Raw genomic sequence first — 24,986 nt, 5'->3', positions numbered from 1 at the left:
GAAACGGAAGGTTTTTCTGTTCACACCCCCTAGCCTCTTTTCCTGCTTCTCTTCTCCATATGGTGCTCCGTGTGGTCTCTTTGCATAGACTGCCCCGCACGTACGAATGAGAACCGGAAGTTCCTGCTGCTGCAGCTCTGTGGGGCCCTTTTCCTTTCTTCCTCTTCCTCTCCTTCCCCTCCAGTCGTTGGTCTCGTGCCTGGCCTGGCACGGTTGTCATGGCGACGGGGCGCTGGCTGCCGTTGCTCCTGGGCCTGTGCGGCCTAGTCTGGGGACCGAGCCTGGCGGGGGCCGTCAACGCCACTCGGGGGCCCCCCAACCTGGTCTTGCTGCTGATGGACGACGTGAGGCCATGGGGAAGGAGCGGAAGGGAGGGGCTCGGGGGTGGGAGACGGAGCCTGGGGGAATACTGTGCGATTGCCAACCTCCAGGTGGTGGCTAGCAGTCTCCTGGAATTACAGTTCATCTCCAGGCCACAGAGATCAATAGCCCTGGAGAAAATGGCTGCTTTGGAGGCGGCCTCTAGGGCATTAATACCCTGCTGAGGTCCTTCCCCTCCCCGAACCACACCTTCTCCAGTCTCCACACCCCAAATCTCCAGGAATTTCCCAACCTGGAGCTGGCAACCCTGGAAAGACTTCCCTCGCTGCAGCTGGCACTCAGGCAGGGGTAGACTGCCTCTGAAGATGGATGGTCCATTTGTCCGTCTTGGAAGGGAGTATGGATTGGCCTGTCCCGTCCCCCACTTTTAAAACTACCTGAGCTAAAGGCTGACACCGTGGCAGTGAGTTCCACCAGTCAATAATAGCACAATGCATGAAGGACTTCTTTGGTGTGTCCCCAGCTTGGGACAGAGCAGCCTCATGCCTCTTTACATACTAATGTGAGGCATGAGGCGGCTGATGTGGCAAAGTGGCTGCAAGAATGATCAGCTGTGCATTCGGGTGCAAGCCAGGAGCCCTCCGGCAAGCTGCTCTCTCTCAGCCTCAGCTCCACCCGCACCCCCAACCGAAATATGAGGGTAAGGGTGTTGTAAGGATGCACGCCGATAACCTGCGTGAAGGGCTTTGAAAGCTTAACATCTGAAACTGCCATATACTCAGAACAGAAGAAAAGCCCTGCTGGAGGAGACCAGGCCAACAGACTGGTTTACCTTTGCTGCCTTCCTGCATTGGCATTCAGAGGTTTACTGCCTTGGAACATAGAGGTTCTGTTTTGTAATCCTGGCCACTGATGGACCTCTATTCCGTGAACGTGCCTAATCCTCTTTTAAAGCCATTGGAACGACTGGGCATCATTTAGGGTTGCCAGCTCCAAGTTGGGAAATTCCTGGAGATCTGGGGGGTGAATCCTGGAGAAAGTGGGGTTTGGGGAGGGAAAGGACCTTGGCATGGCAAAATTCCATAGAGTCCACCCCAAAAGTAGCCTTTTTCTCCAGGGGAACTGATCTCTGTGGCCTGGAGACCAGTTGTAATTCTGGGAGAACTCCAGCCACTACCTGGAGGCTGGCAACCCTAGCATCGTTATGCCATGTGTCAGTGGATTCCACAATTTCATTATTCATGGAGTGAGTTAGACTGGTGGTCCATCTAGTCCAGCGTCCTGCTTTACACAATTACCAACCAGTTACCCCAGCGGGCCAACAAACAGGTCACAGTGGCCAAGGCCTGCCTTCTGGTGTTTACTTCTGCCACTGGCATTCCGAGGTTTACTGTCTCAGGATGTGAAGGTTTCTTTTAGTCACCCTGGATAATGGCTACTGATCGCCTCTCCTCCGTGAATGCTGTTAACCCCGTTTGAAAGCCATCTATATTTGTGGCCATCGCTGCTTCCCCGGTAGTGAGCTCCGTCATTTGCAATTTGAGTGAATCAGTCCATTGGCCCATCTCGCCTTGTGTGGTCTATGCACCAGCTGTCTAGGGTCTTTTGCAGAACCTGCAACCTCAGATCCTTTAGCTGGGGATGACAGCAACTGATACTGGGACCTTCTGTGTACAAAGCAGGGGCTCCACCCCTACGCCACTGAACAAACGAAGGTACCCTATACTGCGTCAGATTCTTGGTCTGCGTAGACCAGCATTGGCGGCAGTTCTCCCCCACAGCTGAGACCTGGGATCTTTTAACTAGCTGTGCCACGGACTGGACCTGGGACCTTCTGCGTGCAAAAGCGATGCCCCACCGCTGGTGTCTGCCTCTCACAGAGGATCAGAGGACTAGTCCATCCCACACTGCAGCCAGGCTGCTCAACTGCAGCGAAACACTTCCTTGTAAAAAAGCCTCCTGTTTTTGGAGAACCTGTATAGTGCCGCAGCGAATCTGGATGTAGTCTCGAAAAGCTTCAGCTGAGACCAGTTCAGCAACATCCTTCCTTATCTTAAAATGCTTCACTCCTGCAGAGAGGGACTCAGGGTGCCTCACGACAAAAGCCACACTAAACAAACAATACAGTACTATACAGTGACCCTAAAAATCAGTCACATCTGTCCGGTGACAGTATCAGATATTCACAAACAGGTATCATAGTAGAGTGTATGATACAGCACTTTCCTGAGTGGGAAACGAATCCCATTCTTTTTGATGGGAGAAAGTAACGGGGCAAATTTGGAAAGACCGTTGGGGTGGGGAATAAAACTGCTTCCTGGCCACTTCCAGTGATCCAGCCGGCGAGAATCTAGCCCACTCCTGTCTGTCTCATCTCGTAGTTATGCTAGCATGTGATGGAAAGTTGGGATTCGACTCTTCTGCAAGAGAGACCATTGAGTGTACGTGGTGCTTCGCAGAGGGGCACAGAAAAAAGGCAGGCCCTTGCACCCAGGAGCTAGCAATCTGCATTTGGCATCTTGGAACCCAGGGCTGGTTTCGCCGGCGTCCTCCTCAATTGACAGTCAGATTGCAGCTGTGTGAAGAAACTGCCTTCCTTGAAAAGTATTGTGTATGTGGTGATGTCAAGTGGCATGAAAGCACTGTGTAGTTTTAGTTGTGGTTGCTGAGTTCCATGTGTTAGTCCGTTGAGATTGACCTCAACCGCATCTGTGAACTTGGAGTGGGTGGAAACTGCTAGTGACAGGGGTTGTTTCCAAGCTTTGGTAACAGGGTGTGCTACTTTTCTTGTGATCTGGAGAGGAATTGCCGGGGAGAAGTGCCTGTCCCCTGTGGAAGAGGCTTCAGGTCCAGTGTGGTGGGGAAGATGTTTTTCTTCAGAAACGGGGATGTCTTCTAATCCTCTCCTGTATGTTGGTGACATTCTCTGCGTATTCCTGCTAAAGGAAGGAAGATTCTCTGTGTTGGATGCCATTTTGTGCAGGCACAAGGCTTAGCAATGCAGAGTCACTGCCAGTATCTGGGTCTGGCTGAGGCCTTGGTCTATTCATGGGCACTTTTGGCAATTGTGATTCATCAGCCGTTTTAGGCAAATTATTCCGCTGCCCAGCTAACCCAGACTGTTAGAAAAATGATTCCTAATGTGTCTCTTGAATTTCCTGTTTTTTAGTTTCAGGCCATTACTTCTTGCACCCCCATTTTTAGTTGCCTGAAATTGTTGCTGTAATTTTTTTAAAAAGAGCTCCCGTTGATATAAGCATTTTCTATACTACAAAAAGGTTCTCTGTGTTTTTTCTTGTGCTTTTTTATTATGTTCCGTGTAGAGGTGTCAGAAAAAGTTGAGGCGGAGTCAGGGTCAAGAATGGTTTAGCTGCAGGTGCCAGTTAGGACAAGCCAGGCATGGTGCCATTTCCCAAACAGTTGGACGTTCCCTTGACTTTGCTCTGCTATGGGTGGATTCACACAACTGCCACAAAATGACTGGCGTACTACACGCAGTGCGTAATTTGCCTTTAGAATTAATTTGCTCAGGATGGTGTGATCGCCGCCGCATAAGTTAGTTTCAGAAAGGATTAGAAGAATTTGTCCTTTCAGCTAGAAAGGGAACTTCTGTGCTCTAAAGCAAGGGTGTCTCTGATCAGCAGATGTTGCAGACAAGCAGCGGGGGTGTTGGGTGCCTCCGTCTGGACCTGCCTTCTGTAGGCTTCTCGTGGTGCAGAGTGGAGTAGTTGGACCTTTGGACCCAGCGTGGCAGAGCATTCTGGATGGTAGCTGCGGAAGACATGGTCTCCTGCATGTTCCTGCTGCAGTGGGTTTGATCAGCGGGCTGCAGTCAGCCTGCCTCCTGCTGGTACTGGATTCCCCAGCGACCGATGTCGTTATTTTGCTGGGGGTGGCTGAGTTATGTTTTTAACAAGGATCTTCCTTCCCCTTCTAGAGTCCCTCCCCCTTAAGCGGCATTGCCTTCCTGCCCGTGGTGTTGTCAGTAGTTTCTTAAGCCTGGAACTCTGGAAGTACTTTGGGGATGTGCTTAGCTGCTGCTTTTGAGGAGTCCCACAGCAAAGCTTTTAAGCAGCCAAATGAGAAAAAATGTCTGCCTATTTTGAAGACTGCACTGTATGTCAATCACACTACAAACTGATGACTCACCTTTTATTTCTCACACCTGTGGCTTCTTCCTGCAGATGGGATGGGGTGACTTAGGTGTGTTTGGGCATCCTTCCAAAGAAACCCCAAATTTAGACCAGATGGCTTCCGAAGGGGTGCTTTTCCCAAGCTTCTACGCTGCCAATCCTCTCTGTTCTCCGTGTGAGTAAACTCCGCCCCTTTAAGGAGGGTTGTGCTTGGTTTGAATTCCACCTTTGTCGTAGAGTCCTCGTCTCCTTTGTTAACACCAGGGTTATGGAATGCTTTGCAAATTAGATACGCCGTCCAAAGCAGTAGCTGCTCAAGACTTTAGGACCAGAGAGACACGTTTCCTGGCATCATGGCTGAAACGTGGCAGAGTGTCCAGATGGAGCGTGGAGAAGGGTGTGCTTGTCACTACAGTTTTGCAGCCAAGCTCTCCTCCATCCACAGGCACTATCAGTTCTTTTAGGCCAGTTGGGGAGCCAGCAGAGTGAAATACACGTCAGGACTGCGAGGACACAATGGGCTGAAACAGTGACAGTAGAGCGGGCCAGAAGTATTCTTTAAAAAGCAAATCAGCTGTATTCGTATATACATGAACCTTCCTCCTTTTTTCTTTCACAGCCAGGGCAGCGCTCTTAACAGGTCGCCTCCCTATCCGGAATGGCTTCTATACCACGAACGCCCATGCCAGAAATGGTACGTGCTTCTTTTCCTACAAGTGACCCTTTAGTTTTGGCTCCCTGGCTCCCATATTGGCTGGGCTCTTGCTCCAAGCTCCTTCTAAGCATCATTTTCTAGGCTGCAGTACCAAGCATGCTGCCTACTCAGACACAAGTCTTACTAAAATCAGTGAAAGCTGCTTCTAAGCGAAGCCTTCAGAACTGAGGTTGTGCAAACAGATTGGCCGGGTGTGTTGGCCCAGTTCGCAGGGACAAGTGTGAGGCTTTTTACTTCCCACACGTGCAGAAAGAGAATGTCTCCAAATGTTCATGCTATAGTACAAATACCAATACTAAGGTTGTTAATTTGTTTTTGCGCCTTTGGATAGAAGTTGTTTTCTTGGCTGGGTTAATTAACATTCAGCAAGAGGGTTGGGGGAAAGAGTTGCGTGTTAATAATATAGGTTAACAATCTGTTTGAAATCCAGCCTCATAGAAATATGTTCTTTCCTCTAAGCCAGGCAAGGGCATCTGTAGGGCACCACCAAGCTGTCCGCAAAGATAGCTCTTCTTCAGCACTCCTGTTGGGAGGTGCCAGCTTGAGCCAATTGGAGGCCAATCTGGTTGGTGTTCGTGTCGTTTGTTCCAAAATGGCAGATGCTGCAGGAGACCATATGTTTTCGGGCATGCATTTGCAGCTACGGATTGAAGCACACTGTGCCTTGGCAAGCGTGGGTGTTCATCTCTTAGCTGACAGTGGAGGGCTTCTTGTATATTAGAAGCACAAGAGAACTACAGAAGAATGCACCCAGCATTTTAAACCAGCTGGTGGTCTTTTTGACAGTGGTTTTCAGCCTCCCCAGACCCAGCATTTGCTTATCTGCTTATGGTTATCTCATTATCAGTACTTGTGGTTCAGCCCGTTTGGTCTACCAAAGCCAGGATATTGATGGGGCCAAGTTGGCTTTAAGCCGTATGCTCTAAACTGCCCTGTGTTGTGGGTTATTTGCCTCCTTGGGATAAAAGACCTGGAGCTCCTGTGAACATAAGCAGACATCACTCTCCTTCTCTGACGTTGTTTGTACATTTATTTTTATTTATTTTAATTACGTTATTGATAGTCAGCCCTTCTCACGGAGACTCAAGGCAGATTACACAGTGTGAGTCAGTACAGTCAATTTCAAAGACATATCAATAAACAATGTTATAGTGTTTATAAATGCAAATTTGCATAGATTTAAAAATAACAAGAATCCAGTACAGAGTTGAAGAAATACTAAAACAAAGCATACACAATTCTAAGACTGACATATTAAACAACATAGAAACTATCCAGTAGAATCATACTTACAGCAACAGACAGTACACAGTAGATGAGTCTATAGTCCCAGTCCCTTTACAGATACAACTTACGATACAGCCCTCCTATCTGAATAAAAAGCCCTCTTGAATAATTCAGTTTTGCCTGGTTTGCAGAAAGCCAGGGGAGTGGAGCTTTCCTGACCTCTTCATGTAGGCTGGTCCATAGGGTAGGGGCCACCCCAGAGAATGCGTTTGTAGGGCAGCTGTTGATTTTGCCTATGTGCAAAGGAGCGCCTGCAGAAGGCCCTGTTCAGATGAGAGAAACTGCCATGGTGGAACATAGGGAGAGAGGCTGACCTGTACATAAGGTGGGCCAAGGCCGTGAAGCCAATACCTTGAACTGAGCCCAGTAGCTCATAGGTAGCCAGTGGAGTGACTGCAGAATTGGAGTGGTATACGTGGTCCTCCTGGCTCCCAAGAATAACTGATCTGCAGCATTCTGCACCAACTGGAGTCCCCAAGATAACTTAGAGGGGAGACCTATGTACAGTGTATTACAGTAGTCAAGTCTCGACGTTAGCATGGCATGGATCCAGGTGGCTAGATCAGCTGTGTTGAGGTAGGGGGCCATCTTCCAGCCTAGGCAGAGTATGTATAAAGCAGTTTTTTGCAGCTCACTTAACTTGTTTTTCTAGCAGTAGTCCTACATCCCATATAATCCCTAGGCTCTTAAATGAGTCTGCAAGGGTCAGATGAACTCCATTGAAAGTGGGGAGCACAATGTCCTTCCAAGATCCCTGCCTTCCCAACCAGCATCACTTCCATTGTTTCTGGGTTCAGTTTCAGTTTGTTTGCTTTCAGCTTTTTGACTACTGTCAGGCAGTGACCCAAAATCTCTACTGCATCCCGCGGTGATTTGGATAATGAGATGTAGAGCTGGCTGTCATTTACATATTGATGGCATCCAATTCTGTAGCTATGATTGATTTTCCCTAAAGGGTTTCTTTCATAGAGGTTGAATAACACAGGGGATGAGATTGTGCTCCGTGGAACCCTGCAAGATGATTCCCACCCTTGCCTTAGAGAGCCAGTGTGATCCGGTAGTCAGACTGAGGCCCAGTTCCCAGCTAAGCCACATAGTTACGGCGCAACCCCAGGCCAGTCACAGACTCTCCAGCTTCCGTAATATTCTTCCCAGAGGACGATACGAGGATTAAGGTGGGCCAGGGAGGGGGTGGGGGTGGGACCACGTATGCCACTCTGAACGCTTTGGAGGAAGGACAAGGATGTAATAAAACTGGCCCTGGGGAAACAGAAATTACTTTGAAACAAATTTATTAAAATCCATAGGCTGTTTTATTGCTCCTTCTCTGATTTTAGCAGAAAACGTCTTTTGGCTCACCCCATTTCCGACTCTCTTTGTCCCCCTCCCACTATATTCCAAGAGTCGCGTTTGAGGTCATTCTTCTACCAGCCAAAGCAGGGCACAGCTCTCCTCTGCTTACTTGTGGTAGAGCTGGAGGGCAAATTTGCAACCCAGGAAAGTGAGTTCGCAGGATAGGGTTATGCTGTCTCTCTTTGCTTTCTTCTTATTGGCGATTGTCCTCTTTTTAAGGTGTTGTGAATGAATGAGGCCGGCTTGCTAACAGAAGAAAATGTTGTGCATGAACTGAATGTAACCTTATAGGCAGTTTCCTTAAAATGCATTCTGATGTTTGTTGGTGCATTGTGGCCTGTATCCCCACTGCTCCGTCCACCCTTCATCCGTCTCCCACGCTTCTAATCTGCAGCTCCAAAATACCGTCCACATTTTGAAATCCCTTCAGACTGGCCCAGCGTAGAGTCCAGCCAGTCTCTGTTACCGCTAAGAACTTCTTTCTCCTGCTTATTAACCTGACTGAAGCGTTCTTGTCTTAATGCAGCCTATACACCCCAGGAAATAGTTGGGGGCATCCCAGAGTCTGAACTGCTCCTTCCAGAACTGCTGAGGAAAGCGGGCTACGTCAACAAGATCATTGGCAAGTGGTAAAGTTCGTTTCGACTCCCTCCTCTGTGTGGTTTCCTTGATATATGGAGCAATCTGAGTCTGAGCAGGTGGGATCAGCCTGTGGCCCCTGTCCTCAGAGCACCAGGCAGGGTATCTCCCCAGCCACCTGCTGTGATTAATTTCAGAGCGGAGTACTGCCGTATATATATATATAGAGAGAGAGAGTGCTAGCTTAGACGCAGTATGTTGCACTTATTTCCATCGCAAATTACAAAGCCGCACCGTCGGAGTGTGTCACGGCCGCCTGGAAATCTTTTATCTTTGGCCTCAGCTGCATGCTGGTCTCTGCAGGTGTGGCACTTGTCTCCCAAACTGGAAGCTTCTCCTTTTTAGATTCTGCTTAAACAGCAGGCTGCTTTGGGTGGCCACAGAGTTTCATTCCCTCCCCCAAAGCAAATGGACTGATGCTGGAGTCGTGCCGAAGAGCCAGAGCATAATCTAGGTGAGCAGAGGGCAAACGGAGAGCTTGTGAACAAATATTGACCCGCAATCTTCCCGTGCCGTATCCTACAAGCTCCTTTAAAAGAGCTACGAGTTGGATCATTGAAATTGATGGCAGACCTCCACGGTGCTGGCGCAGGTGTTAACAAAGGAAATTGCAAGGCCCTGGAAAACAGGTCTTTTATATAAATCATGGTTGTTAAGAAAAGGCTGGTGGCAGCTGCAAAAAGAAGTGTGATTTTTGAGCCGATGCAGAAGAAAAAGGAAGAAAGAGCCAATGCAGAGATGTCCATGTCTCTTCCTGTTGATCTCCTGTCTGTACCAAACTATTTGGATTTGCTGCTGATAGGGAAATTTCAGCGATTCGTAACTGGGGCCCCAAGAGGGCGTGGTGGTGGGGTCATTCCACTGGAATTTTCCCCATGTGCAGGGCCCTTAGCGAGGCCCTGCCTTCTGTCCTTGACATTGCATCTCCCTCCTAAATTCTTCTTGGCACCCACCTATAAAAAACTCCTGACCCTGATGAGTGCCTGAGGATTCTGAATTGCTGTATCCGGGCACATTAGGAATTGGCATGAAGAAACAATGCCAGTTATTTTGGTGGCCATTTAGTGTAATACTGAGCACGAATAGCTTCACCTTTGATTTGGATAGCGGAATCCAAAGGCCGGGGCGGCATAGCAGAGAGCAGGTTTGGCTTCAAACCCTCACTCAGGGGATGACAGGCTGACCTTGAGTCAGTTACTTTTCCTCTCAAAGTTGTTCAGAGACTAAAAGGTGGGGCTCCTTAGAAGACGGGCAGAATAAAAATGTAATAGATAAATAAGACCAAATTCCAGATGGGTGGTGCCCTAAAGGCTAGGTGATAGGATGTGGCAGAAGTTTTTGTGGATTGGATCCCGATTCCTGGTCCCTCAACATTGGTCTTTCCGGTGCCGCAGGACTCCTTTTTGTTTTGGGGGAACAGCGAAAAGAGAGTCGATGTGTTTGACAGGGTTTGCACACAAGCGAGCCAATGTTCACGCACGATCCAGTTGTTTGTCACCAGAAACTCAGGCCCAGGAGGGACGTGAGCTCACCCAGAGCTGTGAATTATTTATTGCCACAAATCCAGCCGGCAGCCTCCCTCCGATAGAACCAGATCAGTGGACTGCAGGCAATGGGATGCAGCTGAGTGCTAATAAATGTAAATTCATACACCTGGGGAAAGGGAAGCAACAGCGCAGATACAGATAAGTTCCAGGGAGCGATCTGGCAAGCAGCAAGCCCTGAACAGCCTCAGCGGTGGAGCGAAAAGCTAATTAAGTCAGAGCTTGAAGCACAGTTCCATGTATGATCTGGGGTGGCTCCTGATTGGCTAGACCCCTGGCCCAGCACATCAGCCTGTTTCTAGGGCCAGATGCTGCCACCTTAGGGTGACAGGAAGCCGAGGGTGTTCTACCTGTGTATCTCTGGCTACAGCAGTAGCCTGGGTGGGGCATGCACCAAGGTGTTCTCAGGACTGTGTGTGCCCTTCTATGCTGAGCCCATCCAAATTCAGCGCTGCAAAAACTGATTTCCATGACTTGCAAATCATGCGCTTCAGGTGTAATTCTGGAAGTCTCACAGGGCATTATCTTTTTCTCAAGTTTTGAGCTGCGTCCCGTTTTGAGCTGCTGGGTGTTGTCCGGGGAGAGGTGGGCAAGTGAGGAGCCTTTGCAGGGTGGAGAGGGTCAAGCAGGCCAGATGGGCAGACAGGAGGAGGGGCTGAATGTCACACTTGGGTTTGAACCAAGCTTCTGAATCTTTGGCTGCAAGTCTTCAGTAGTTCAGGACTCACCTTTGGGTAGCTTCTTTCAGAGGCCATTCTTTTGTCACCCTTTTCACGCAGGGCTGATAAGGTAATTGATCCTTTCTGGATACCCAACAGGTCTTCTGTTCTTTATTTTCTAGGCATCTTGGCCACAGACCCGAGTTCCATCCCTTGAAGCATGGATTTGATGAGTGGTTTGGATCCCCGAACTGCCACTTTGGGCCTTACGATAATAAAGCTGCTCCAAATATCCCCGTTTACAGGGATGGGGAGATGATTGGCAGGTACCTGCTTTTCAGTGATGAAAGGACCTTCTTGGCTTTGCTTCCTTCCTGGTTTTGCTGGTTGCTTAGACGCAGTGCTGCAAGCAAAGGTCTCTGACTTGTTCCTGCTGCCCTTTCTTCCAGTGGAGCGTGAAATGCTTGTGTTTCCCTTCCTTTCCCGCAAAAAGCCAGGAAGCTTTGGCTTCTGGATTAGGTAACACTGCAGGGCCTTTCCAGAAACTCCACCACCCTTCAGCACTTGCTGAGACATACCAGGCCCCCAAGGTGAACTGATGTAGGCAGTGGCACCCGCCAAAGTGCACACTCAAGGGGCTTGCAGCCCCTGCCAAAGTGCTGCCACGTGCAGTACATGATACTTGAGAACACCATTAGCAACAACGAGTTTGCAAAGTTAATCACTGGAAGTTAGGAAAAGGCCCAATCCCAGTTTGCTGCCTCCTGTAACTTTGGCTAATTTTACTCTTAAGATCCCTTCTGAGGGGCAGTTCATAATTTCCTTTTTCCTACGCAGAGATCGAATTCAACTCCATTATAAACATGAGAGGCCCTTAGAAACACCTCTGATGGGTGTCAGCATGGGAGGAAGAGAGTTTCTTGTTGGGAAAGCCACTGTGGTGTAGTGGATGAAGTGTCAGAATGGGATGTGGCAGGCCTGAGTTCGGATCCCCTCCCTGCCGCGGAAGCTTCTTGGGTGCCCTTGGGCCAGCCACGTGCCTTTAGCCCCACCTACCTCACAGGGCTGCCTTAAGGGAAAAGGGAAAGAGGGCACTGCGCCTGCCATCTTTAGCCCTTACCAGGCAGTCATCATAAAGCATGGAATGCGGCTTTCCTAGGCCTGGGCACATTTGGTAGGAAGAAACTCTGTGTGTGTTTCACGCTCGAAGCTTGATACAGAAAAAGGGAAACTGGATGGCTTTGAGCAAAGATCATGGGGCCCACGACTCTTGTGTCTGTGCCCTTTCTGCTTTTTGCTGCTTTCCCGGGGAGCCAAATTCCGGTATACTAGAGTGAAAGTAATTGCCCAATATTGAAAACTTGTGGAATGTTTTTTGTGGTTGTGTTTGTCTTTTAGGTATTATGAAGATTTTAAAATAGATCATAAGACGGGGGAAGCAAACCTGACTCAAATCTACTTGCAGGTAGTATTTCGCCTTTAAAACCTCCCTGGCCCTTCCTGCAGCTTCTTGTATACACGAGGCATGGGTGGCCGCCTCTCAGTCAGTCCTCTTGTCATTTACAGGAAGCCCTTGATTTCATTAACGCACAGCAAGCCAGCCAACAGCCATTCTTTCTGTACTGGGCAATCGATGCCACTCATGCGCCTGTGTATGCCTCCAGGGAATTCTTGGGCACCAGCCAGCGAGGACTGTGAGTCGCTTTTTGAGCTGAAGATCCCCCCTGTAGTGCCAGAAGAAAAACAGAGCAGGGGTGATTGGCCTGAAATGATGCAGGTCGCTGGTTAAAGTGTGTGTGCGAGAGAGATCAGCACTGAACTGCAGTGAACGCTTGAAGAGGATTCAGCCTGGGTGGAATGTCTCTCTTACCCTCTGAAAGAAAAGATCTGATGGCAGGAATGAACAGGGTTGCCAAGAGGCCTGAAAATAATGTCCTGTCCCTTTAATAGAGAGCCAGTTTGGTGTAGTGGTTAAGAGCGCGGGACTCTAATCTGGAGAGCTGGGTTTGATTCCCCACTCCTCCACTTGAAGCCAGCTGGGTGACCGTGGGTCAGTCACAGCTTCTAGGAGTTCTCTCAGCCCCATCCTCCTCACAGGGTGTTTTGTTGTGGGGATAATAATAACACACTTTGCAAACCGCTCTGAGTGGGCATTAAGTTGTCCTGAAGGGCGGTATATAAATCGAATGTTGTTGTTGTTGTTGTTAATAGAGACCCAGTGTGTGGAGATGGGCAGGAAAAGCTTTTCATAGCGTGGTGAAAAACATCACCTAGAAAATAACATATTAAGCCTCTGTTTTTTTCCTGGTCAGTTGGCAACCCTTTCTTCTGTATCTTTTCACTGGGGTTAAGGATCTGTTGGTAGGAGTTAAGTTGAGCCAGGCTCATCTGAATTTAGCCAACTGATAAAGAAAAGGGTGCCTTTGAGCCAGTGCAGGGATCCTGTCCTTCACCAGTTTTTTCTGTGCTGTATTTCTTACAGATTTGTTAACAAATGTTTAAAAACATTGCCAGCATAAGGCTGCCGATCAAAATATGAGAAGGTTACTTGCTATGAAGCAACAACCATGTTAACAGATTTTTTTTAAAAAAAATAATCAGCTTCTGGGTTGTTACCAAACGAAGGAATCTGATAACGTTCCTAAATGATTTTAGATGGAGGGAAACGACAAGAAGTGGGATCAGGCTGGTAACAACGAAAAATACTGCAAAATAGCCCGGTGGCTTGACTGTTCGCGCGGGAGTCTTTCCCCTTCCTCTTTGCCTGGGCCTGCCGATACAAAGTGTTCCCCTGCTAGGACCATTTCACCTGTTGCCCTTAGCCCTTCCCCGACGCTTTCAGCCTTTTTCCACTGACGAAAACGGGGACGACCTTGTGTCAAGTGCAGATGACCCAACTGGAGTGCTATGAATAATGAGGGGGTACTTGCCAAAGCGGAAAGGCCCAGCCTCATTGGACCCTGGCTTTTAAAAGGCCCATAGGATAGAGGAGGGACGTGGCCGGAGGAAGAGGTGCAGCGTCTCGGCGGCGCAGTGTCTCCTCTGGGGAAAGAGCTGCTTTTGCTGCTGGAGTTGTCGCTTATGAGCACACCCCCTGAAAGTGTGTGTCGCGAAGGAGCTGATACCTTTACGAGCACGTATACCTTGAAAGGGCCCAGGGGCACAAAGCGCTCTCCCTGCATCTCTTGACCTCCTTGCACTTCCTGTCCTTGCCTCTCAGATACGGTGATGCTGTGCGAGAGATCGACAGCAGTGTTGGGAGGATACTGAACCGCCTCCAAAAGCTGGGCATCAGTGAGAACACCTTTGTGTTTTTCACCTCTGACAACGGAGCGGCGCTTATTTCTGCTCCTAAACAAGGTCAGTCCTCCTGGATCCGCTCAGGGCTAGTGAGTTGGAGGCTTCAGCCGATGTGCAGTATAGATGCCTGCATTCGGGGATGGTTAAAGGCATTGTTTATTCCTAAGCACTAAAAGAGAAAAAAAAATACCCTACTGGCCTCCCTGTGGTCAGGTTGGCAACTTTGGCTTGGAGAGTTCCTAAAGTTTGGGGCGTGGCGCCTGTGGAGGGGAGGGAGCTCCTTGGGGGTGTGATGCCGTAAAGGAAGCCCTCTGAAGCTGCCCTTTCCTGCAGAGAAACTGCTCTTTGTAGCCTGGAGCAGCGGGAATTCTGGGGAAACCCCAGGCCCCACCTGGAGATTGGCAACCCTGTCTAGCACACATGAGCCTCCACATCTGTGATTTATCCTTGGTACATCTCAATAAATGTGTAGTGTTTCAAAATCACTAAACTTTTCTGAAAAACTACCATGATGAGAATTCTTTTTTGGCTTTATTTTGCTTCCTTCAGGCACAGTTTGCTTGCCTCTTAGGTTTTGTTCACAAGCTCCCCCCCACCCCTCCCCAAAGCCTCAGGGCCAGGAAACTGAGGAGCTGGCAGAACACAGGCAGGAGAGGAATGTACAAGCTCTCAGGCTGGTGAAGTCTCTGCCTCTCTTTGTGCCCATGGGCATGTCCCATCTTTCTGGCTGGCACCTTCAGTTGCGAGGCCAGGGCTCCTGCAAGCCACGGGCTGCCTCAGGCCTCCTGTTTCTCCTTCGCTGAGGAAATTGCATGGCACTGCTAAACCTCTTGTATTCAAGTACCATTTCATGATGATATAAATCCATGAAACTTGACAATTTTTAAAGTTCTTGCAAAAGTAGTTTGGATGCTGGTTGATTCACCGCGGTCTGGGAAGGGAGGCCTAGCTGCCATTTGGAGGAGGGCAAGGAGCTGTTCCAGTTGGCAGCAGAGGGTAGGACCCGAAGCAACGGGCTTAAATTACATGCAGAAAGGTACCGGCTGGATATTAGGAAGAACTTTTTCACTGTCGGAGTAGTTCAGAAGTGGAATCAGCTGCCTAGGGAGGTGGTGAGCTCCCCCTCACTGGCAGTTTTCAAGAAGAGGCTGGGTGAATATTTGTCAGAGATGCTTTAGGCTGATCCTGCACTGAGCAGCGGGTTGGATTAGAAGGTCTGTATGGCCCCTGCCAACTCTGTGATTCTATCTTATCCCCATCTCCTCCTGCCTTCAGTGCACTAGTGTTTCTTGGCCTCCTTCTGCAGTGCTCTGCCCTCCATAACGGTTGGGGTTGACAGGACGGATGAGTCAGTCAAGTCTCATAGGACAGTCACTTTGTAGACTTTCGGGGGACAGCAGTAAGGGAGAGATGCTCAGTGAACCCAGAAACTGAAAGCCATCTTAAATGTCTAATGTCATGATGACACACCAGTGACATCACGCCAGGATCTCAGATCTCTGTACAAAGGGTGGAAATGTGCTCTGTAATTTTTAGCAGCTGACTTGCTTTTAAAAGCTTCTTTATTTTGTTCAGCTACTAATTACCTGACTTTGTCATGACTCTTTTTCTCTAGGAGGTAGCAACGGCCCCTTTCTGTGCGGCAAAGAAACGACCTTTGAAGGTGGCATGAGGGAGCCCGCCATCGCCTGGTGGCCGGGGCACATTCCCCCTGGGCAGGTGAGAGCCTGGGATCGGGTGCCTTCCTTCCAGTCCGCTCCGAATGTTACTGCGCCTTGTGTGGGCCACACCCCTGGTATATTCTGACTAGAGAATGGACTTGCTGGTCTCCCTGATACAGATGGGCCCACAGGAATATATTATTGCCATGTTGAAATTGTGTACATGTGATCAACTTTTTAAAGGAGGGATTTAAATGGGGCTGGGGGGGGGGTCACCTCTTTCCGCTCCCCCTTTTCTCACAATTCTGTGTTAGTTAACCATGAACTCCAGTGAAGTAGCCTGCCCCGTGGCTCCAATCAACCATTCCCCTCTTTGCCAAGGCGACCAAAGCAGGGCAGGGAACCCTAAAATAGAGTCCTTCTGTGTATGTAGCAGTTGGTCTCTTGGGAGAAGGGCTGGAAGTGACGGGAAAAGATCCTGCTGCTGCTCCAGCTGTTTCAACCAAGGCCACAAAACTACCCCCCCTAAAAGTTTCTCCACTTTCTTGTAAAGGCACGTTTGCTGGAGATTGCCCTGCCCACCGAGGCAACCTTGCCAGCCTGCCACTGGCCTTTCCTAGAGAAAGGGCTTCCTCTCAAGAGATGGGAGTTTTCTGTAAAGTTCAGCCTGTTTCCCTTCCCTGCCCCCCACCTAGGTAGTCCACCAGCCATTGGTGAGGGGGTGTTACAGATCAGTCCTGGCCCCCACCTTCAAAAGCAGCCACAGCAAAAAACAACAATCCACCAGATAGGGACGTGTGACCCACAGAAGGGTCTTGACCCCTGGGTTAAAAACTATGGCTTTAGTTACATGCTGCGTGCTTTTAAATTATTGTGCCCTACATCGGTGGTGACGCAGCTTGCTTTGGGGGCACTGAGGCTCTCCTTTGGAACTGAACCAGTTGAACCAGACACTTTGCATGCTCTGAGGGAAGGAGCTCTCTGTACCGGACCAGGGCTGCTTCCCCCGCTGGCATGCAGAGGAGAGCGATGATTCCGAGCTCTGAAATAACCAGCAGGCAGCCATCCTCAGGTGGCAATACCATTGTCCCAGTCCTCATTAACAGCAAACGCAGCCGAGTCTGCAGGAGGCAGGCTTCTTGGTAAGTAATGGGTGTTTTCTAGCCTTTGAGGATGTCTTCATTCCAGGGAGAAGGGACTGTTCACAGACTGGACGCTTTATAAATCCTTTGTGCTCACAGACAAAGAAAACGTTTAGTTTCTAATTTACATCTCCTTTCAGGGTTTTTAATTAAATCGGGAAGAAGGCATTGTAGAAATGACAGGCTGGCGTAAAGGGAGGCTGCCAGTTAGGGAGGGGCCTAGCATATCAAGTGGAGGGGTGGTTTGCTTTGTCATTTCTAACAAGTGTTGCACGCAATCGCACAAGGGGGCTGCTTTAAAACATTGAGCTTGACTCTTTTGGTCTCTGTTAAGACTCTTCCCAGGGAATTCTTGGCAAGCGAGGGCGAAGTGGCTGGCCTTTTGGTGGAGCTTGAAAACAATACTGACATACTTGTAATTGCCATGCCAAATGAGAAATTTCAAGAGGGCTCACCGTTTTGGTAGGCTCCACAGATATACCAAGCCTCTCTGGCTATTTATTTTGTTTGTCATTTGTAGTCCGCCTTTCTCACTGAGACTCAAGGCAAATTACACAGTGTGAGATTAGTAGTCAGTATCAACGACATTTCCATAAACACTGCCACAGGGTAAGTCAATACAAGTACACAAAGACATAGCATTGGCAGGAATCAGATACAACATAGGTGAGGTCTGTGGTTCCTGACTCACTAGTGGATCATTTCTCTGATCCTGTGACAGATGCTGTGATCGGGCCTGTAGAGCCTGCTACTTACAGTCCACAGAAGCTTTGGCTAGAATAAAAACATGATCAAAAAGAGTCCAGTAGCACCTTTAAGACTAACCAATTTTATTATAGCATAAGCTTTCGAGAATCAAGTTCTCTTCATCAGATGCCTGATCAAAACTGGGCAGATACAGAAGAGGAGGGGGAAAGAGAGAGAAGGGGGCATAAATCACAAGAAGACAGAATGCAATTAGCATAGAGGCAATCAAAACATTCCTTTGCTTGGAAATGTAAACATCTCCTTTTGGTGTGCAGTCAGTTTGTAGCAGTGAAGGTATCCAATTCCTATGTAGTATAAGCCTTCGGTAACCACAGCTCTCCCTGCCTGTTGCATCTGACAAAGAGAACTGTGGTCCCCGAAAGCCCACACCAGGCGTCACTGGGCTCCCCCCAGATCACGCCTCTGTAAAGAGAATCTGTTACCTGTGGTAATGTGATAACCATTCATAGTCTCTATTCAGTCCCCGCTTGACAGAGCTTGACAGAGCTTGACACTGGCAGGGAGAGCTGTGGTTACTGAAGGCTTATACTACATAGGAATTGGATACCTTCACTGCTACAAACTGACTGCACACCAAAAGGAGATGTTTACATTTCCAAGCAAAGGAATGTTTTGATTGCCTCTATGCTAATTTTAATTCTGTCTTCTTGTGATTTATGCCCCCTTCTCTCTCTTTCCCCCTCCTCTTCTGTATCTGCCCAGTTTTGATCAGGCATCTGATGAAGAGAACTTGATTCTCGAAAGCTTATGCTATAATAAAATTGGTTAGTCTTAAAGGTGCTACTGGACTCTTTTTGATTTTGCTACTACAGACTAACACGGCTAACTCCTCTGAATAAAAACATGTTACTCTTTAAGGTGCCACAATATTCCTGTTTATTTTTTTTAACTTAACATCTCTGACCTGTTATCTGTTGTGTGGGATTGTGGCGGCAGCCCACTTTCCCAGTGAAGTTGGAACTGTGGAGACTGACAGCTCTTTCCTCTTTGCTTCCTTGCACCCAAGACCTCTGTGCTCTGAAGCCCCCCACTGTTCCTGAGGCAGGTGAGAGGGAAGGGGCTACTCTGGGTTCCTGCCCAGGTCAGCCTTGCTTTTGTTTCCGGCACATGCATGATTCCTGTGGTGCTTTCCTGTTACTCTCTCGCTCTCTTTTACGAGGCCGTTGCCAAGATGCTGGGCTCTCCTCTTTCTCCCCCCCCTATTCAGAGGTCTTAGCTGCATCTCTGTCGAGTCACATGGTTCAGTCCCTGCTCTGTGGTGAGTCAGTGCCTAGTTGAAGTCGCTTACAGCCAGTCTGCACGATTGACTCTGGGAGCACCAGGGGATCGGTAGGCGTTTAATGGCTGTTTCCCCCCTCTCTGGAGAGAGGCGCAGATTCCTCCAAGTTAACGCTGTCCTTTGCCATCGCGGGTGCTGCGTTCACCACTCCCCGCCCCCTCCCCGCCGGCTGCCTTTTCTGCTTCACCTGAAACAAACGGTTTGCTCCTGTTACTCATCTCGAAGACCCTTCCTGCCTGTTTCCCGCCCCCCCCCCCGCTATTTCTGTGGCAGCAGAGCAATCCAGCACGCAACTAGGCCTTCGGCTCGCTGCGATCAGTCGGCTGTGGTTCCACTCTGTTGGCTTGTGACCTTTGTCTTTATCTCATTTCTGTAGAAAAGAATGACTTCTGAGCAAGTATTTTGTCATAAGAGATTGACAGAAAGCACACACACCTCGCACACCTCTAGAGCTGTGTGTTCTCTGCATCAGAGAAAGCCCGATTTATACAACATGTTTATTCAGATTGCAGATTTTGTGGGGGGGGGGCAGTTGCTTGTGTGAGGGATTTAGAATGGTTTGGCAACTACCAGGCTGGTAAGGAGTCAAAACAGAAGTGGATGTGTGGCTTTGGAATCACAAGGCAGGAGCAGTCTTGCCCTCTGGTAGCTACAGAAAACTTTGGGCAGGACAGCGATAGGATCATTGTGCTTTTCAAAGAGGCTGGACATTAACCTGCTGAGGTCCTCAGGAGTCTAGAGTGTGCGCTCTGACGGAGATACATGGGGGCATGTGCAGGATATTCTGCTAGGCCAACGGGAAAGGAAGTGTTTGGACAAAAAGAATAAAGGCAATTATACAGCAGGATTGATTGGAGAACTGAATAGGTGCGAGTGTGTGGATCTCTCTTTTGGGTCACTCCTGCATTGGCATTTTCTGAACCACAGGTGTTCTGATTCCCTTTCCTATGGCAGTTTGGGGTATCGGGCATAGTCAGACACCCTTTCTGGAGTTCTTCTCCCCCCCCCCATCCCCCTCCGCACATTTGGCTGACTTCATAAGCAGAAAACAAAGTTTCAGCCTTTTTCCTGCTGGGCTACATCTGCTTTCTGGAAGGATCCAACGGGCAGGAATTGGTATTCTGCACTTCTTTGAATTCTCCTTTCTCTCTCTACCCCCTCCTTCCCCCCCCCCCAAATCTTCCCACTTCCCTGGTTCTGCTCCCTGAAGGAGAAAAGAACATATCAACCCAAAGACAGCATTGCAACCTTTTCTCCACTATCTCCCACAGGGCACAAATTGAAATTGAATTAGACAGGGATATCAGGTCTGCTTGCTGTGATAAATGTAAAAGGATTTTATTTAAAAACACCCTGACATTTGTTCACCCAGTTTCAAATATTTAGCTTTCCTCCTTTCCATTCCTGGCGGGGGCAACTTTATTAATTGTCGCCTTTGATTCAGAGTTAGAGCTTGAAAGCGCTGATAACGCCAGCACTGGCTATTTCTTCTCGCAACGTGGCCCAAAGCAAAAAGGATTTCATTTTCTTAAAGACGTTCTGTGTACGCTGAGAGTTTATAAAAATAAAAAAAACCCTCTTCTTAACGTGCGTAATACCGGCTGTTCCTTGCTGATATGAGGAATATCTGATCTTGCTCTTCTGTTTTTCATTATTTATTTTTCACTAGTCTGTTACTCTCTGGAATATTTTTTTTTGTTTTGTTATGGGAATGGCAAGTAGAATGAAAGAAAGCTGTCGACATAGAAAATACTAAATTCTGCCCCCCCTCCCCCCCTCCCCGGTCTCCTCTGAAAATACTTCAAAGTTTATATAAATAGTAACCTCCCCTCCCCTGGTTCTCCTCTTCAATATGGTGCTGCAGATAAATCCAAGTGGCTGTAGCACTGATGATTAATTTCTTGGAGAAGTTTTCTCTCCTTTGTACAGAGAATGTCATATGAGGCCAGGGACGTAATGGGCCATCTACCCTGGGCTCTGTTTCATAATGAGGGGCAGGTCCAGGAAGTCATTGGCAGCCCCCCCACCCCCAGACTGGCCCTGTACCTTGCAAGCATCAGAATGTATCCACCTGATGTGAAACCCGACCCACAGCCCTTTCTCTGCTCCCCACCCCATCTCTGCAGCATGACTTGGAGTGTTTTGGCGCTGGTGTGCTATCCACAGGAGAAATTTCACTCCCTGGCATCTTCATCCCACAATTCTCCAGTCCCATTGCTGCTGTGAAGCATTTTTGGGAAGGGCTCTTCTTCACCATCTCCCTCTTTTCCTCCACCTCTCTTGGAGAAGCTCAGCGGATAGACCAGGCAGCAGCATCCCATACTTTTTAGAACTCACTGTGTTGCTGCCACCACCTCCTCTTCAGATGCAGAGAGTTGGTAAAAAGCCCCAAATGCTGCGTAGAAGACGCAGAGGTAGCAGGAGCAGGTTCCGTCTCCTCAAGAAGCACAAGGGGTTGATGTGCCTGATCTGGCTGAGAAAAGGCAGACGTGAGCTTGTCAGTGGACTCTGCTGGGAACAGAATCTGGAGCCAAAGCCTTAAGTGCTTGTCTTGAATGGTGACGGGCCTATCAATAAGGCCTCGTTGGGAGCAGAAGCTCCCTTGGCTCAAGGGCTGGGCTTGGGTCTCGCCAGCACTCCTTCTGTCTTGTCAATTGCAGGTGAATCATCAGCTGGCAAACGTGATGGATCTCTTCACCACCAGCCTTGCACTGGCAGGACTGCAGCCTCCCAGTGACAGGCAGATCGACGGCATCGACCTTTTACCTGTCATCCTGCAAGGCAAGTTAATTGACAGGTGAGTTATGAACACAGCATTCATCGCCCCCCACCCCTCTCCTCTGCTCATTGGTGTGGAGCAGGAACAACTGGCTATTTTTAGAGCTTCTTGTTTTAGGAACTAGTCGTGTTTGGGGGAGGATTAAGTAGCTGAGATGCAGAACTTGGTGCATTCTGTTTCTAGCTCAGCATGTCAAATAGGTGGTTTTGCAGCTTTGTGGGGACAGTGATTGGGCTGGCTTGTTTGCAGAAATACAATTCCCAGGCTCCTTCAGTGGGAGCTGTGACAATTAAGCAGGCTTGAAGCACATGAGCACTTGTGCCCTGGGAATGGCAGCATGTTGCCGGAGGACAGGGTTTGGGATAATGGTGCGGGGAATGGCTCAATAGTGAAAGGCATGGCTTGCACGCAGAAGTCCCCCGGAATCGTAGCTCAACTGGCTGGTGCTGCCTGTGTCTACACGAGGCCCGGAGGGCCAGCAGGTGGCAGCACTGAGCCTACATGGACCAGTTGTCTGACTCCATGTCCGTCGTCTTCGCATGTTCATCACATGTAAGGTTTTTTCCTTCTGTTGGGGAGATGGCAGAACAACCCAGTGGGCAAGGCAGCTCTTCCTTGCAGCAGAGCCCTTCCACTGCAGTTTGGGGGCCTTGGTCCACCTGCTGCTACTTCATACAGGAAATGAGGCAGAGCCATGGGGAGGCTGCGAGTCCAAGATCCCAGTACTGTGGTACCAAAACTTTACTCTCCAGTCATCCTGCGAACAATAGTCACAAAGTAGTCGGATCTTTGCCAGCAGTGCAGTTGTTGAGATCTTCTCTCAGAGCTGGAGGATTTACCATATTCTGTTTTGCCTTTATAATTTAATAATTCTTCTTGATAGATGTGGTTTGCGGGGAGTGGCCTGGGGCCTATGCATGAGAGTCCCTGGTTAGATTTTATTTCAGGCATTGATCCTAGTGGCTGCTGTATTTCCCTGCCCATCAAATGGGTTTTTATTCTATTTCTTCTTAGTGTGTTGCCCACACGTATGGGTTTCCTTCTGTTGGGCTTCTGGGTTGGGTGTTTTAAAATAAAGCTTAATATTAGGGAAATGTACTTATAGACACACCCCAAACAATTTTGATGCAGTGTGTGACAACAAAGGGGGGGGTACATGGAATAACTGGAACGGGAATAACTGGAATTTGAAACAAGTGCCCGTCTCCTGCTTGAGGAAATCAGCAGGAGAGAAATGGGATCTCCAGGATCCAGCCACACATTACAAGTTAGATCCGTGATTAGGTCTCCTGACAACATATTACGGAGGGGTTTGTTTATTTAACTAAAATTCAGTTTTGTGTGTGTGTGTGTGTGTGGGCGGGGGGGGGGTTGCATCAGTTTCTTCAAAGCAGCAGGAGGAGAGCCTTTGAACTCTTCTCCTCCCTCCCAGTGCTTTTTCCCCTTCAGATTCCTTCTCCCTCCCAGGTGGCTCTCAGCCCCACGGGGGGGGGGGGGGAATACTGCACTTCTTCCCACATGGGAGTAGGAGTAGAGATTTTGATTGGGGTTGCTGTGAAGGAACTGGTGCATGCACACACGCTGCTGCCTTCACGTCGATCCGGATTCCCAGTCGCAGATTTCCTGTGTCGCCTGTCATTTGGCTCTCCTGCTGAAGTGCAGACTTCCCCTGAAGCACATCGGCTCTGCTCCTGCTGCTCCGTGAGCCTTCCTTTCATTAGCACCCAATTTGCACTGCTTGTGCTGAGAACATCAGGGAACCTGGTGGGCACGGATAAGGAAACCCTCTTGCCTCCTGTGCACACAAGCCTGTAGGCTGAAGCTCTTGTCTTTCTGCATTTTGGAAAGCCGGGTGTGCTTGGGGGGAGGGGGGAGTAACTGGCCAGTTAGCCCAGCATCCCCCGTTCTGTGGCCAGCTTGCCTGTACTCAGAGGTAAACTCTCTCACAGCCTGGGCTGCTGAAGATCCGGGCCTCCTGTATCCTTTGCATCTCCGTTGCACAGGTGCCCCGCTTTTTGGAGTATTTCAAGTCATCAGGCTCTGTGGGAAATTATACGGTCTGGTAGTTCAAGGATTAACAGTCCCCGGCAAGATGACTTGCATAACATTTCATTCTTGCTCACGCAAAGCGGGCTCTCTCGCCTTGATGGACGCTTTAAAAAATGCTAATTGAAAACCTTGCAGCGGAGGCTATTAGAAGGCAGCCTGGTCTTGACTGATAGCCGAGTTGCCAGCCGGTCTCCCTGGAAGTGTTTGTTTCCCTTATCGGTGTGGCTGCCAAAAAAGCCGCTTGTTTGGACACCGTTGCATTTCTCATGCGACTGTACATCTCTCTCTCCCCCTTCTCCCCCCTTCTCTCAATCAGGCCAATATTTTATTACCGTGGCAACGAGATGATGGCCGTTCGGATTGGGCTTTACAAGGCCCATTACTGGACCTGGAGTAATTCCTGGGAGCAGTTCAGCCAGGTAATCGAAAGCCCTCCCCTCCCTCCCTCCCTCCCTCCCTTCAGCACCCTCCCGGTCTCCTGCTTGTGGCAACGCACCCACCTCTCCCCATGAGAGACATTCCAGCCCTCAAAATGATCTTCAGATCATTTAAACTCGAGCCACAGCAAAAGGTGGGGCGGGGCGGGGCGGGGCGGGGCAGCCCGCCTTTGGCCCCACTGCTCGACTGAGCCCACTCCTCCTGTTTGCGCCGACTGTTGGGGGCGTGTCCTTGGGATGCAGCTCATGCATGCACACGTGTCTGCAGGATCGATGGAAACGTGGCAGCCAGGACCGAGAGTGGCACCAGCGGCTTCAGTCTGACAGGGGAATTGGGGGCGGGGGGAGCCGGAGGCTCAGAGGGCCAGTTGGAGAAGTCTGGTACGTCCAGGGGGGGGGGTTGTACAGGGTGCTGAGAAGTGAAGAGGACGTCCTCAGCGCTGCGGTCGGTTGTGGACTAGGAGGTGGGTTGGAAGGGACGGTCTTCCTGTGCCGCTGCACCGTCCATGCTGGGGACCTTCAAACTACAGGAAGGTCCTTTTGGCATCTGCAGAAGAGCCTGCAGAGCTGGAGTGTGGGTCAGTCAGTGTAAAGGAGGCCTGCTGAGCTTCTCGACTGTCTTGTGTGAATGGACAGCGTGAGCTGCTCTTCTGTGGCTGCAGAAGGCAGGGGAAAGTCTCTTTTGAGGAAAAGCTGCCTTTCAAGCAAGCCCCGCTAAGCCCCCAAGGAGTGCCGGGGCCCTCCAGATCTCAGTTGGAATGCTGCTGGTGCCTGTGCTGATGGGCAGTGGTCCCCCAGGTCTCGGGCAGGGCTTGTTTTGACCCTGCTGTCTGAATTTCGTGGACAACGCTTGTGCTGTCCCAGAGAACGATCGGGCAAGCCGTTCTCAGATGTGCGAGACAGTGCATGTCTTCATCCAG

The 24,986-nt window shown here is 49.5% G+C and overlaps 1 protein-coding gene across 2 annotated transcripts in view; it reads left to right on the top strand.

Annotated features, from left to right (window-relative positions):
• Positions 1 to 150: 150 nt before the first annotated feature.
• GALNS (galactosamine (N-acetyl)-6-sulfatase) overlaps positions 151 to 24,986 on the top strand; it is a 49,920-nt gene continuing 25,084 nt past the window's right edge. Inside the window, exons 1-11 of one of the 2 annotated variants that reach the window (XM_055000761.1) lie at positions 151 to 344; positions 4,506 to 4,629; positions 5,074 to 5,148; positions 8,336 to 8,438; positions 10,834 to 10,977; positions 12,050 to 12,116; positions 12,218 to 12,345; positions 13,872 to 14,011; positions 15,567 to 15,670; positions 21,462 to 21,598; positions 23,946 to 24,048. In XM_055000761.1, the coding sequence (XP_054856736.1) occupies positions 219 to 344; positions 4,506 to 4,629; positions 5,074 to 5,148; positions 8,336 to 8,438; positions 10,834 to 10,977; positions 12,050 to 12,116; positions 12,218 to 12,345; positions 13,872 to 14,011; positions 15,567 to 15,670; positions 21,462 to 21,598; positions 23,946 to 24,048 (1,251 nt within the window). In that variant the 5' untranslated portion in view covers positions 151 to 218. The remainder of the gene's footprint in view (positions 345 to 4,505; positions 4,630 to 5,073; positions 5,149 to 8,335; positions 8,439 to 10,833; positions 10,978 to 12,049; positions 12,117 to 12,217; positions 12,346 to 13,871; positions 14,012 to 15,566; positions 15,671 to 21,461; positions 21,599 to 23,945; positions 24,049 to 24,986) is intronic. The other variant, XM_055000762.1, reaches the window with a different exon arrangement.

Source organism: Eublepharis macularius, chromosome 16 (assembly GCF_028583425.1).
Source record: "Eublepharis macularius isolate TG4126 chromosome 16, MPM_Emac_v1.0, whole genome shotgun sequence".
Taxonomy (NCBI): Eukaryota; Metazoa; Chordata; class Lepidosauria; order Squamata; family Eublepharidae; genus Eublepharis; species Eublepharis macularius.
Note: the sequence above shows the minus strand (reverse complement) of the source record. Positions and strands in the feature narration are given on the sequence as shown.